Source organism: Parus major, chromosome 5 (assembly GCF_001522545.3).
Source record: "Parus major isolate Abel chromosome 5, Parus_major1.1, whole genome shotgun sequence".
Taxonomy (NCBI): domain Eukaryota; kingdom Metazoa; phylum Chordata; class Aves; order Passeriformes; family Paridae; genus Parus; species Parus major.
The window spans coordinates 14,326,553-14,338,186 of record NC_031774.1 but is presented as its reverse complement, the minus strand read 5'-3'; the positions used below and the strand labels follow the sequence as shown (position 1 = coordinate 14,338,186).

The 11,634-nt window shown below is 41.1% G+C and overlaps 1 protein-coding gene across 8 annotated transcripts in view; it reads right to left on the bottom strand.

The window, feature by feature from the left end:
• The window catches only part of OSBPL5 (oxysterol binding protein like 5), a 181,394-nt gene that overhangs the window by 13,655 nt on the left and 156,105 nt on the right, over window positions 1-11,634 (bottom strand). For all 8 annotated transcript variants that reach the window (XM_015630224.3, XM_015630225.3, XM_015630227.2 and 5 more), the window contains 6 exons: window positions 8,751-8,970; window positions 4,943-5,127; window positions 3,487-3,568; window positions 2,754-2,852; window positions 1,798-1,894; window positions 744-842 (listed from right to left, as the gene is read on the bottom strand). In XM_015630224.3, coding sequence (XP_015485710.1) covers window positions 744-842; window positions 1,798-1,894; window positions 2,754-2,852; window positions 3,487-3,568; window positions 4,943-5,127; window positions 8,751-8,970 — 782 coding nt within the window. The remainder of the gene's footprint in view (window positions 1-743; window positions 843-1,797; window positions 1,895-2,753; window positions 2,853-3,486; window positions 3,569-4,942; window positions 5,128-8,750; window positions 8,971-11,634) is intronic.

Sequence of the window (11,634 nt, the reverse complement as noted above, 5' to 3'; positions counted from 1 at the left end):
GGTAAGAATATTTATGCACAGGAATACTTCACAGAGGGCATGATATTATGAGGTTGCTGTTTTCAGGTACCCAGGCCCTTCTAAATATAAACTTAGAAGTCAGTGTACCAAATTAAAAAATACTCAATCCCCAAAACTAATTTGACAGCTGATTTTAACTCTGTGGTGGAAATGATACAGAGAGAGCTTCCTGAGGAGCAGTGAATCAACAGCCATGCCCCAGCTTCAGCACACAGTGGCTCCACAGAGCAAAGCCACACAGCCAGCAGGTGCCAGCCTCACTGAGGTAGCTCATACTCTGAGAAATATAAGTATTAGAATAACAAAGAAATGGCAAGAAAAGTCAGGAATTTTCTTTATCCTCAAAGAGACAGAAAATATATCAAGCAATTTTAGTGTTGACATAATAAAAACTTTTTATCCTAGGAAGCTCAGAAATGTAGCTCTTTTCATCTCATCTGCAATGAATATATGCAGTATTTTTCTATTTCTGCACTGTCTGAAAACTAATTAGGCCCACTGATGAGCCTAACTTTCTCCTGGGCTGTGCACAGGTAAACCAGAAAGAGCTCTGTGAAGACTACTGAAGGCCTCCTACTGAGTGCCATGTCTCATTGGGAGCTCTCTGGAGGTACCAGGCCCTGTGGTGTCAGCTACTTGAGAGGAAGAGCCAGTGCAAAGTTAGTCAGTAAGACACCATTTTGTTACTCTGTTTGCCTCCTATTTGAAGAGTCATACCTTACCTTTACAGTGGGCGTATGGCATAGTGATTACATAGTCTTCCCCTCTGCTTAGAAACATAAGCTTTGCTTTCCCATCCAACAGCGCAGAAAGTGAGTTGCCTAGAATTTAAAACACATACACATTAAAAAATTATTGTTATAGTTTGTCCCTCCTCTTACTTTAGAAAAAGCATTTTCATTTAAATTTCGGTTACTAATGGAAGAAGATATATGAAATGCTCATAATTCAGGACTCTGCAAATCATGCACAGCTGAAGGGAGGCAGCTCTTACAAACTCTGCTGCTCTTATTTGCTCTGGCATTTAGCCCCTCCTGCAGAAAGAGCAGTAGATTAATAACATTAGGTCGCTGGTGGGAGCTTAGAAGTTTCTCAGGTCCTCCAGTTCTCAAAACTTTTCTGATTGTGGATGATCCCAAATAACAAAAGAAATTGCCAGGACAGCAAAGGCTACATAAAAGTGTTTCAGCAAACACACTCAGCAGAAGATAGTAATTAAAAAATGTCTCTTGAAACAAAACACTGATTTCAAAGAGCAACAGTGTTTCAGAGCCCGGAGTTGTGCTGTTTCCATTGATATTAAATGACTGGAGGACATTTTGAAGCTCTGGGGTTCAACCCTCAGGAGTCTGGGAGCCAGATAAAGGTTCCAATCTGCTCAGACACTTTTGTGTTTGCTGTCTTGGTGCTGGTGCTGGAGAGCTGTAATGTGACTCATCCATGACTCATCCATCGGTACATACCAAGAGTATACTGACAACCCCATACATTATTCTGAGCCTTTGCCTTCTGAAAAACAGATTTTAAAGCTATCAATCTTTCTATCTGATTTTTTTATTTTTTTTAATATCAGAGTGGTGTCACACTGAAATGTGTGAAATGGTGGAAATGGCAAAGACCCGGGAGAGCCAAGACAAGGAATCAGGCTATCCCAGTGATAGATTTGTCAACCATTTCTTTTTTCTTAACTCTCAACACACTCAGGGATGATTGAAAAAACAAACCAAAACTGATGCCACAATGTTACCTGGGAGAGGCCTAGACTTAATGCCTTACCATAAAACTTGGACCTAGCTAGAATGCTGCCAGAAATGCAGAATCCATCCTTCCTATTGCTGACGTGAAAAGCTGACACTGGTGGGTGATGGGACACCTAGGATAAAAACAGACAGGGGTCATACAGAGCAGTCTGCACAGGCCAAGCAGAGAGGTGAGTGCACACTAAAGGGGGAACAAAATACATCACACCATTATGTATGAGAGCATTATACATCTAATCTTTCTCCCCCAACCTGTATTTCCTTAAGCTTGTGTACGTGAGATCACTTTCAGGCCAACAGATAGAGTGCAAGGTTTTCAAGACAATAAATGAACAGTGCAGAACTTCAGTGCAGCATTTGAATAACTTCCATGAAATGCATGCAGTGGTTGAAATAAAAAATTTAACAAAGCTAAAATCATCTGATTAAATAGGGGAAAAATGTATGTTAAACTGGGAGTTTCTTTACCAAAGACCATACAGTTCTCAGATCCCTTTATTAACACTGTAAATCTCTAACTACACGTTGTCAGGCCACTTAACTTATGAGCTCTGTCCTTCATTTAATCACAAAGACATAAACATAAGCCCTCGATTTACTCCTAAAATCATCATAGAAAGTTTAGAAATAAAAGATGGAAGGATTTGGTTGTGTGTTTTATGCCCCTTTTGACAGAGGCAACACAACTCCCATTTTATTAACAATAAGAAAACAGTAGGGCAGAATCCCATGGAAAAGATCTTTATTGAAGAAGCTGATATTACATATGTGAGACCTGCTATTATAGTTTTGAGTGCCCACCAAGCCTCACCTAATTTCTGTAAATCTGCAAAGAAAAAAGATCAGCAGCCAGTTTACCCCATGTGCTGCTCCAGGTTCCTCTCCCAGGGTGAGACGAGCAGTGTGTTTCCATGCATGGAGGTGCAAGCAGGTTGGTGTTTGCAACACCTGAGCATCCAAAGATCAACTTACCTGTTCTGCTATGTAAAATGTGTGACTGTTCGTCTGAGGGTGAAACCAACAGCAGCGGAATGTCTCTCCCAGAATAGGGTTGTATGGCTTTTTTATTCCCTGAAAAACCAAGTAATCAAAACCTGCTACAAATGAAGATTTGCAATCCAATGCTACAGATGGCCACAAAAAAATAGGAGAACTTTTTTCTTTGATGGTTTAAACAAAGTCAATCACAAGAGTAAAAACTGAAGAACTAGTTACATATCAATCTAATCTAATATAATCTTTTCATTCCAGCCATGGATTAATCTGCTATTCTCATCAATTTAATATTTAATGCCACCCAATCAAAGCCTTACAAGATGATAAAACTTCGTTATTGCTGCTACTATACACAGCAAGGACATACTGATGTGGAGACATGGCACAGTGGTACTTATTGGCTTGAAAAGAGAAAGGAGACTTGCTTTCAGCAAAGGGAAAAACCTTGCATCCCAGGGCATGTTACTTGCTGATGATCAGTTTTACTTGCTAACTGTCCAGTGCAAAGGCTCTGAGGTTAATTGCCATTATTTTGCATTCATTGTCTACTTTGAAACCAAATGCAACCTCAGTTTAAAAAGTAATGGTCAAAGTCTTCTGAGCAAAAACAGAGGTAAAGTCTCAAAGGAGAGGCAATAGAGAAATTAAACAAAATGACAGCAGAAGATTTCAATGCCCATTACAACCCCAGTTTCATGCCTCTTTTTACCTTTGGCTTCTTATAGAAGCCGGACAGATACCACCTCAAGACTTGCTTCATGCGGGTGTATGGATCATCTTCAAGGACAGCCCTGCAGAACAGAACATAAAACATTCTTCATGCTGGTCACACATCACATTAGTTTCTTACCAGTATAATAACATCAATTTCAATTTATTTCCCCACAACTAAAGGAAAATAACTTCTGTGCTGCTGCCAGTGAAAAAGTTGTCTCCCAGAAGAAATATATGTATTTCTAGTAACGTAAGTCACACAAAACAAACTTTAAAAGTGGCACCCCTTAGTCCGCATTTCTGCAAAAAGACGAATAAAATTTCTGGAGTGTATTAGTTGTGATTGGATATTGGAGTAGATTAATGTGGGATTGCCACTCACACTAACACTGAGTCACAGCTAGTAGAACAGAGTCAAAAGCAAACCTATGCCCTCAAAATCAAAGATATTTTTTTTGTCTTTTTCTTTGCTTCCCTCTTTCATAAAGTATTGTTAAAGATGATGTGCTACATGAACTCTATCAGTACTTTGAGATTTCATACAATAATTCAGGTTGGAAGGGACTTCAAAAAGTCATCTCAGCCAGCACCTCTGAACAATGCTCAAAGATGAAGCAGGAAGTAAACGAAACCAAAGGCATTCCTGGTATTTCCAACCATTTAGTCAGATTTAAAAATCCACTTGGGAAAATTATTGCAAAATTCATTTAGAAGGATCACCTGAACCAGAAATTTAACCATTTTTTTATTAAAACCTCCAAACCTCTTGAAGTCTTCTTACATCTCAGCACTGAGAACTATTTCTTTAACTTCAGATGGTACAAATATCACAAACAAGGCTTGAAAATACCATGATTCTGTAATTACCCAGAGAAAGTGGAACAAAAATGAGTAACTAGTGCTGCCATTAGAATATTGCACATCCTGGTTTTACAATCCACTAGGCATATCTCATTCAGAAGGCAGGTCCTATCTGGAAGCATAACATTTCCTCTTTTCTACTCTGCTGCTCCTAGCAGGCCTCTTGCCTCAATGGTTTTAAAAGATGTTTCTTATTTGTTTATTAACCATCATAATCATACTGCTTTGGGGAACAGAAGCGCTTGAGGATTTTGGTCGCTCTCTGTCCTGTTCTCCCATGTACACGAGCACACCAGGAGGTGGCACAGCTCAGTTGTGCAAAACTTGAAGGCATCGGCTGTATTTCCATCAGTTCTAGCCAACAGTGGCAAACATGTCCACATGCAAAGGTGTCTGGAGTTTAACTTTTCCTTCCTTGCCCCTCCCTGGCAGCAGTCTATCTGTAAAAAGCCACTGCAGCTGGTGCCTGGCTTGATCTATGTTGAAACCAGTGACCCGGTATTATTCGGGAGCCTTTCTGGCACACAAAGAGATATTTCCACAAATATAGGAAAAATGCCCAGGCCAGGCCCACCCTGTGTGCTGCTTACTGGGAGAGCAGGTCAGCATGGTAGTAGTAGTCGGAGAGTTTGTTAAGGAATGAGCGTGGCTCCAGGATGAAGGTGGGCAGCACCACCCGTGACAGGTCCATGCCAGGCCGCAGCTGCTTCAGCAGGATCCACATCAGGCTCTTGTTCTCCTCAGAGACGGTTTCGGTCTGAGATGACTCCCCTGTCTACAAAGGCAAAGGGAACTTCAGGGCAGAAACAGGAAAACCATTCCTTGTGTGGGGGGTTCACTGGGGGTCCAAGCTCACCCATGCACGCCAGGCCCTGGCACAAGGGTGAATGCTCACCCACACCACTGAAGAGACATCAGCCATGTCTCGGTAGGAATGAATCCCCAAAGCAATCAAGTGAATGGTGCAGAGAGCCCTGGGTGTCTGTGAAGTTTGGCACGAGGCAGGGAGCAGCTCTGCTGTGCTCCTCCCTGAGCCACTGCCTCCACACTCCTCAGGGCTGTGATGGGCCAGCATGGACCAGCATTAGCCAAGAGGACCCTGCACTGCAGGCCCTCAGGAGGTGTGGACATGCCCAGGGCTGCTACAGCATCCCTGTGGCCTGGTGGATGCACAGAAGAAACTCCTCTCAGTCCCATTCTCTGCAAATGAAAGATTGTAAGATTCACTAGGATATATGTAGAAAAATATAGGAGGTAAACAAGTAATCAACAAAATAGAAGCAGTCCTTCAACTTCTGGACAAGACAAACTGATGTGTCAATATCTCTCACTGCCAGGTGAGAGGCACAAAAACTCCAATACCTGCCAATGATGCTCCAAAAGAGCCCTTTGCAGCAGAAGTGTAGGTAAAAAAGCCAGGAATTATGCTGTAGTTTCAGCCCTGTGTAGTTCCTATGCATTCAGTGGTGTACAAGATGGGCAACATGGAGGAATGGGCCTTTCACATCACTAGAGAAGGTAAATTAAACTAAGTTTTCAAATAAAAACGTCATTTTAGTGCATCCTAGGCATCATAATTTAACAGTGGAAGAGAATACTTAGGCTTTCTAGTGATTTCTATGAGAAAAAGGGCACAGATCCACTTTTGGAATGGACTTTGTTTTGGGAGAGGGCATAGCACAACACAACAGTATTTACACATGGTATAAATCACTAAACATTCTTTTTCATCACCTGAGCATTGCCACCATGTTGGCTCCCAATCAGCACTACAGTCACAGCAAGTTTACCAGTCCTACAGGGCTTGCAGGCTGAGGAAATTTCAAACTAAGGAACAACAAAACTCTGTTACTGTAACTGCTTTTCTATTTCTGTACCATTCTTCTTCTGACAGACTGATGCAATATGCACCTTGAACCTCCAAGGAGAAATGGAGTACCACAGCATCACCTAGGGCTTAAAATGCACATGGGTCTGTCAGAACTCTTATTATTTATCCAGGTTCTTGTGTGCATGTACTGTCAATGTAAATTTAATGACATGTTGAAATTGCTGGACAAAGTGTTACTTAGAATGAGTCTACACAGGATGGACATAAACAGAAAGAGAAGAAGGTGCAGGAAGATGTGAACAACCTTAAATACTAACCCTTTTTATAACTTGTTAAAACTACAAGCTTGGAAAAAATGAGATTTTTTTCTGTTATCAATCTACCTATTGACGTGTCTATTTTGTGTTCTAGGCCAACTTTTGCAATCTCAAAGATCTTCTGACACCTGTTTCTGCCTTCACATTCCAACTACAAGCACGGCAAAACTGGAAATGCACAAACACCTTCCAAGAGCACAGCAACGCACCTACCCACATGCACACCTTTAAAATGAGTCCTCAAAGCCAAGCTGAAAATTTAACAGTGCCAGTTTGTGACCTTTGTCCTGCCACACCTGAATTGCATGCACAGGCTGAGGGCAGTTTCAGTTTAAGATGACAACTGACATTACTATTGGCACCCTTTGTGTTTACCTTGATACATCATCACCCAGGGGAGCTACATCATTGCACAAAACCCATTTTAGTCCACGTTCCTTTCACCAGTGAGTTCGGACTCAACAACCAGTCCTACCTGTGTGTCCCAGGTGATGACAGCCCCACCTCCTGAGGAAATCTTACAAAACACCCATTGGCCAATGCCACATGGCAATTCTTTTTGGAAGGCTACTGGACGTTACCTGTGCCTGACCAGGCACACTACAGAGAACCTTATTTAATGCCACATGAAGTGTCACTCTCCAAAAGAAATATAGTCTTTTCCATTTGGCTTGTAGTGCAATTTTTTATTCTTTGATGTAAAACTGCAGAAATCTCTCTCACACACCCGCATACACACGAGTGTAGCCTGTAAGGTTTGTTCAAACACCAAAATACCAGCCTGCCCTATCACCACTTCTAGGACAAATCTGTCATGTGAAGAAAGGTCATTTCAGAATAAGCAGCTGACAGAAATTAAATTTGCTTTCATTTTGCCACTGCATAGTTACTCATCTATATTCAAAATCTCCTGTTTGAACTCAGTTACCATTTGCCTGTCTGCAGCAGGATTTGAGGGAAAAAAATGCACTAAAGAGAAGCTAGGTGTAATTAGGATATATTTGACTATATTTTTTTGTCAATATTAGCAGTATACTTTCAGGAAAACATTGAAAGAAAGGCGTAAGAGGCTGGTGAAGGATCTGGAGCACGAGTCCTGTGAGGAGCAGCTGGGGGAACTTGGGTGCTTTAGGCTGAAGAAAACAAGGCTGAGGGAAGACCCTATCACTCTCTAGAACTACCTGAAAGGGGGTTGCAGAGAGATGAGTGTTGGTGTCTTCTCCAGGAAACAAGAAATAGGAGAAGAGGAAGTGGCCTAAAGTTATGCCAGGAGAAGTTCAGATTGGATATTAACAAAAATGTCTTCACTAAAAAGATTGTCTGGCATTGGAACAGGCCTGGAACAGATGGTGATGGAGTCACCATCCCTGGAGGTACTTAAAAGCCATGTAGATGTGGTGTTGAGGGGCATGGTTTAGTGGTGGACTTGGCAGTGCTGAGTTAATAATTGGACTTGATCTTAAGGGTCTTTTCCAATGTAAATTGTTCTACGATTCCATGACTCTAAGAAAAAAACAGCTTTCCAGCAGTGTGTTTCTTTGAAGCACCAACAAGATATCAGCTTCCTTGCTCAAAGCAGTAGGAAAGTGAGTGCTCAGAGCAGAGCTCCTCTGCTGCCTGCTCAGACTGATTCTCACACAGCACATTTGGCTGCCACAGTTCTTTACCACTGCCTTTCTCAGAGGTGTCACAGTGACATCCAGCTAGTGAGGCTCTTTATGTGGAACAGAAATGCATCTTCCTGCTGTGAAATGTCATGAGAAATGGCTTTTAGATAAGCAACTGGCATTTAGCAATCAAGTGGCTTAAATGCTCCATTCAGACAGAAAAAAAAGGATGTTCCATGCATAATAAAAAAAGGGAAGTGTCATATTTTGTATCACACAAGGACTGAGTACCCTAACTGGCCAGGACACATGCTGCCCAGCATAATAATCCCTGCTCCTGCTGGCTCCATGAATGTGCCAGTGCTGTGCAGATCTTTAATGCAATAACTGGTTAAAGTAATCACTGATGCTGGAAACACACCAAAGCACAGTAGCTGAGCTGCTGTTCATAATGCAGAATTATTAAAGCACATGATAACATCACGCAACTTAGCAGCAAACTGTGCTTTGCTTTATCTGTGAAATACTGTAACTCATAAAGTTGGCTGTTACCTGCCATACAGCTAAAAGGTGGAATGACAAATACTGTAAACAGATACATTTTAACAGGAACAGGCAGCAATCAAGATTTTTGTTTTCTTACCTCTCCAAATTCTTCATAGACTTGTTCAATATAAGTGGTCCCCTTCCCTCCTGGAGAGACCTCTCCCTGCATTTCTGACTGATCACTCTCACTTTCATTTGTCTTCCTGCTGTTCTCATGTGCTTCATTCTCTGACTCCTCTATGTTGTCTCTCTCTGACTTGTCCGAAAAAGCATCGTTTTCCAAATGGTGGTTGTTCTCCAGGGTCGATTCATTCAACCTGCAACACACAGCTCATTACTTGCTTCAGTTTGATTTACAAAGCCACATTGCTTAAGGCTTTTTAAACACTGTAAAAAGACCCCCAGGACTCAGAATAGGGTGTGCAGACCAGGACAGTCTCAGACATTGATTTCCTGAATAACATGGGCTTTATTACAGAAAGAGTGAGATATTTTCCATCAAAATATTCCCCCCCCAAACTGCACTTTACAAATTGTGCCAGCTCCATTTCCCACCCTTACACAGCCCTGTTGCTGGCTCTGGATGGGAGCCCACAAACCAGCGGGATGCACAGCAAGTGCACTCCAACAACTCTACACTGCTGATTAGAGAACTGAAGCATCCATCAGGGGAGATTTTTCCCTTTACAGAAGGCAATCAGTGGATTGCAGCACATATGAAAAAGATAACATTATGGGATACATTTTCTTTTCAGTGCTATTGCTATTTTATTTCAACAGAGGGTGGTCCTAAGTCAGCCCTACACTAGGAAAGGCAAATATAAAAACTAACAGAAGCAAGTATTTTCTCACAAACATAGCCCTCCCTCATCCACCAGGCTAACCTGGGGAATGTGCTTACCCCAGATGATGCTGTGTGGAAGAACAAAGTTGAATGCATGGAGTGGACAATTACATGACAGAACATTCAAATTATAACTATCTAAGGGAAAGCATGGAAGATGTAACAAGCTTCATGCTCAGTGATCCAGACTTCAGAGAATGCCAAAAATTCTCTCTCAAGCAACCAATCATATCTCCATTGATAAAGCAGATGTAGTTCATATGACAAATGACAAATATGATTACACAGGCCAGAGGTCAAGTGCTGAAAAGTATTCACTAGATGCACCTTTTTCAAGTGGCATCTATCATGGAAAAGGGTTTTTCTTATCATACATGTCTGCAGACACGTTACTTCTTCCATGGCCTGGCCTAACTCCCATTTGCTGAGCTTCTCAGCTTGTTCTTCTTCTGAAAAGTTTTTAACTGAGACCTCATGAAAAATTGTTCTTGGATAGAGCAATAAAAAAAGATTTACAGCTATACAAAGGGTTTCAGAGGATCTAATCAGCCCCTGGATCTTAAAGAGTTTTGTAACTTTTTGTAGTCTGTCTTCCTCTCCAAGACTTCTCAGTACATGGCATGGGAATGTTCTATCAAGCATCAAGCTTCTCTATGATGGGCATCTTCTCAGGCCATTCTGGCCATGTTCCAATTTTTACTAAGGATGAATGCTGAAAGTTCCTACCTTTTTTCTTTTCCCCCTTCTTGTTATTTTCTGTTTTGAAAAGATAATTGGGCATTGCTAGGTAAAGCCAGATTAAATTAAAAAAAACAAAACAACCAAACAAAAACAACAGAAGAATCAGGACACAGAACTGACATCAGCTTTTCAGAAGATCTCAACTTCCAGCTATGCACTGAAATAAGCTCATGATTTTTAACTTGCCAAGCAAGCCACATTGTGACAGTCACAGCTCAGTTTCTGGCAGAGCCCAGTTTCTAGAGTTTTTTTGGAAGTGTCATCTACAGCTTTCTTTGTCTTTAAAAATCTTTCTTTAAATTCCATTTGTAAATATATGTATGTCTGCATATATATATATATACACACAGTGTTTATATATACAAATCACAAGGTTTTTTAATTTACTGTTGTGCTGTACAATGAAACTAAGACCAGAAATCAGAGTCAATGACCAGCACTAATAATTTGCTGTCAGACATTATGTGTCTTCATTGTTCTAGTGCCAGGATGTTAGTTCTCTTTTTTAGCCAGCAAGCAGCAAATGTAATGACTGATAACCAAATACATTGGAGGCACAGATTACACACACTTGAATTTAAAATAATAAAGCAGAAAAAAGATGAGAAGAGAGCTGTCTGGAGAGATTATCCCAGGATTCCTCACCGCAGTTGTTTCCTGGATGATATGTCCAGGAAGATATTTGTTTTTGATCATTTAAATACCTAATTTATTTCTTAATTTTTCAGTGGTCAGGTAAACATGTGAGTGTTGTCTGTGGTTGTTTTGCTCCCTTTACCTAGTGAAAGTCTTCTCCATGGGGAAAAAATACTTGAAAGAACAGTTCATTATAAAGCTTTTAGTTCATGGCTGAGAAGTAGCACTTGTTTCTATTTCACATTTGTAAGAAGAACAAGTTTTCCAGTGTCATCTGCCTCACATTTGGTAAATATTTAAAGTTTAATGGAGTAAATTACTCTTTCCTTAGTTTTCTCCCACCACTACCACCACCACCCCCCACCTGAGTATTTTTTAAGGATTTCAGATTTAGTCCAAGAGGGAAATCAGATTCATATGCACTGATTACCCACCACCACAAACAAGGCAAGACTTAAGACATCCAGAGCCATGGAACCACTCTGGGGAACCAAAGGGAAAGCAGATGCTTCGGAGAATCAAATATTCTGAGGATCAAATATGAGAGGCTGAAGTGCACCCAGGCTCTTCCTCCAAAGAGAATCACCACTGACTATGTGTGATATGCTAAAAAAAAAGCCATGCCATGAGCTTGGCCAGCCAATCAATGTAAAGATTTCCTGGGGGCTTCCAATGAGATTTGGATCAGACTCCAAAAGCCAGGAGGAATGACTACGCTAAAAGTCAACACTGGATTTCCACCATGAGCATGGGTAACCTG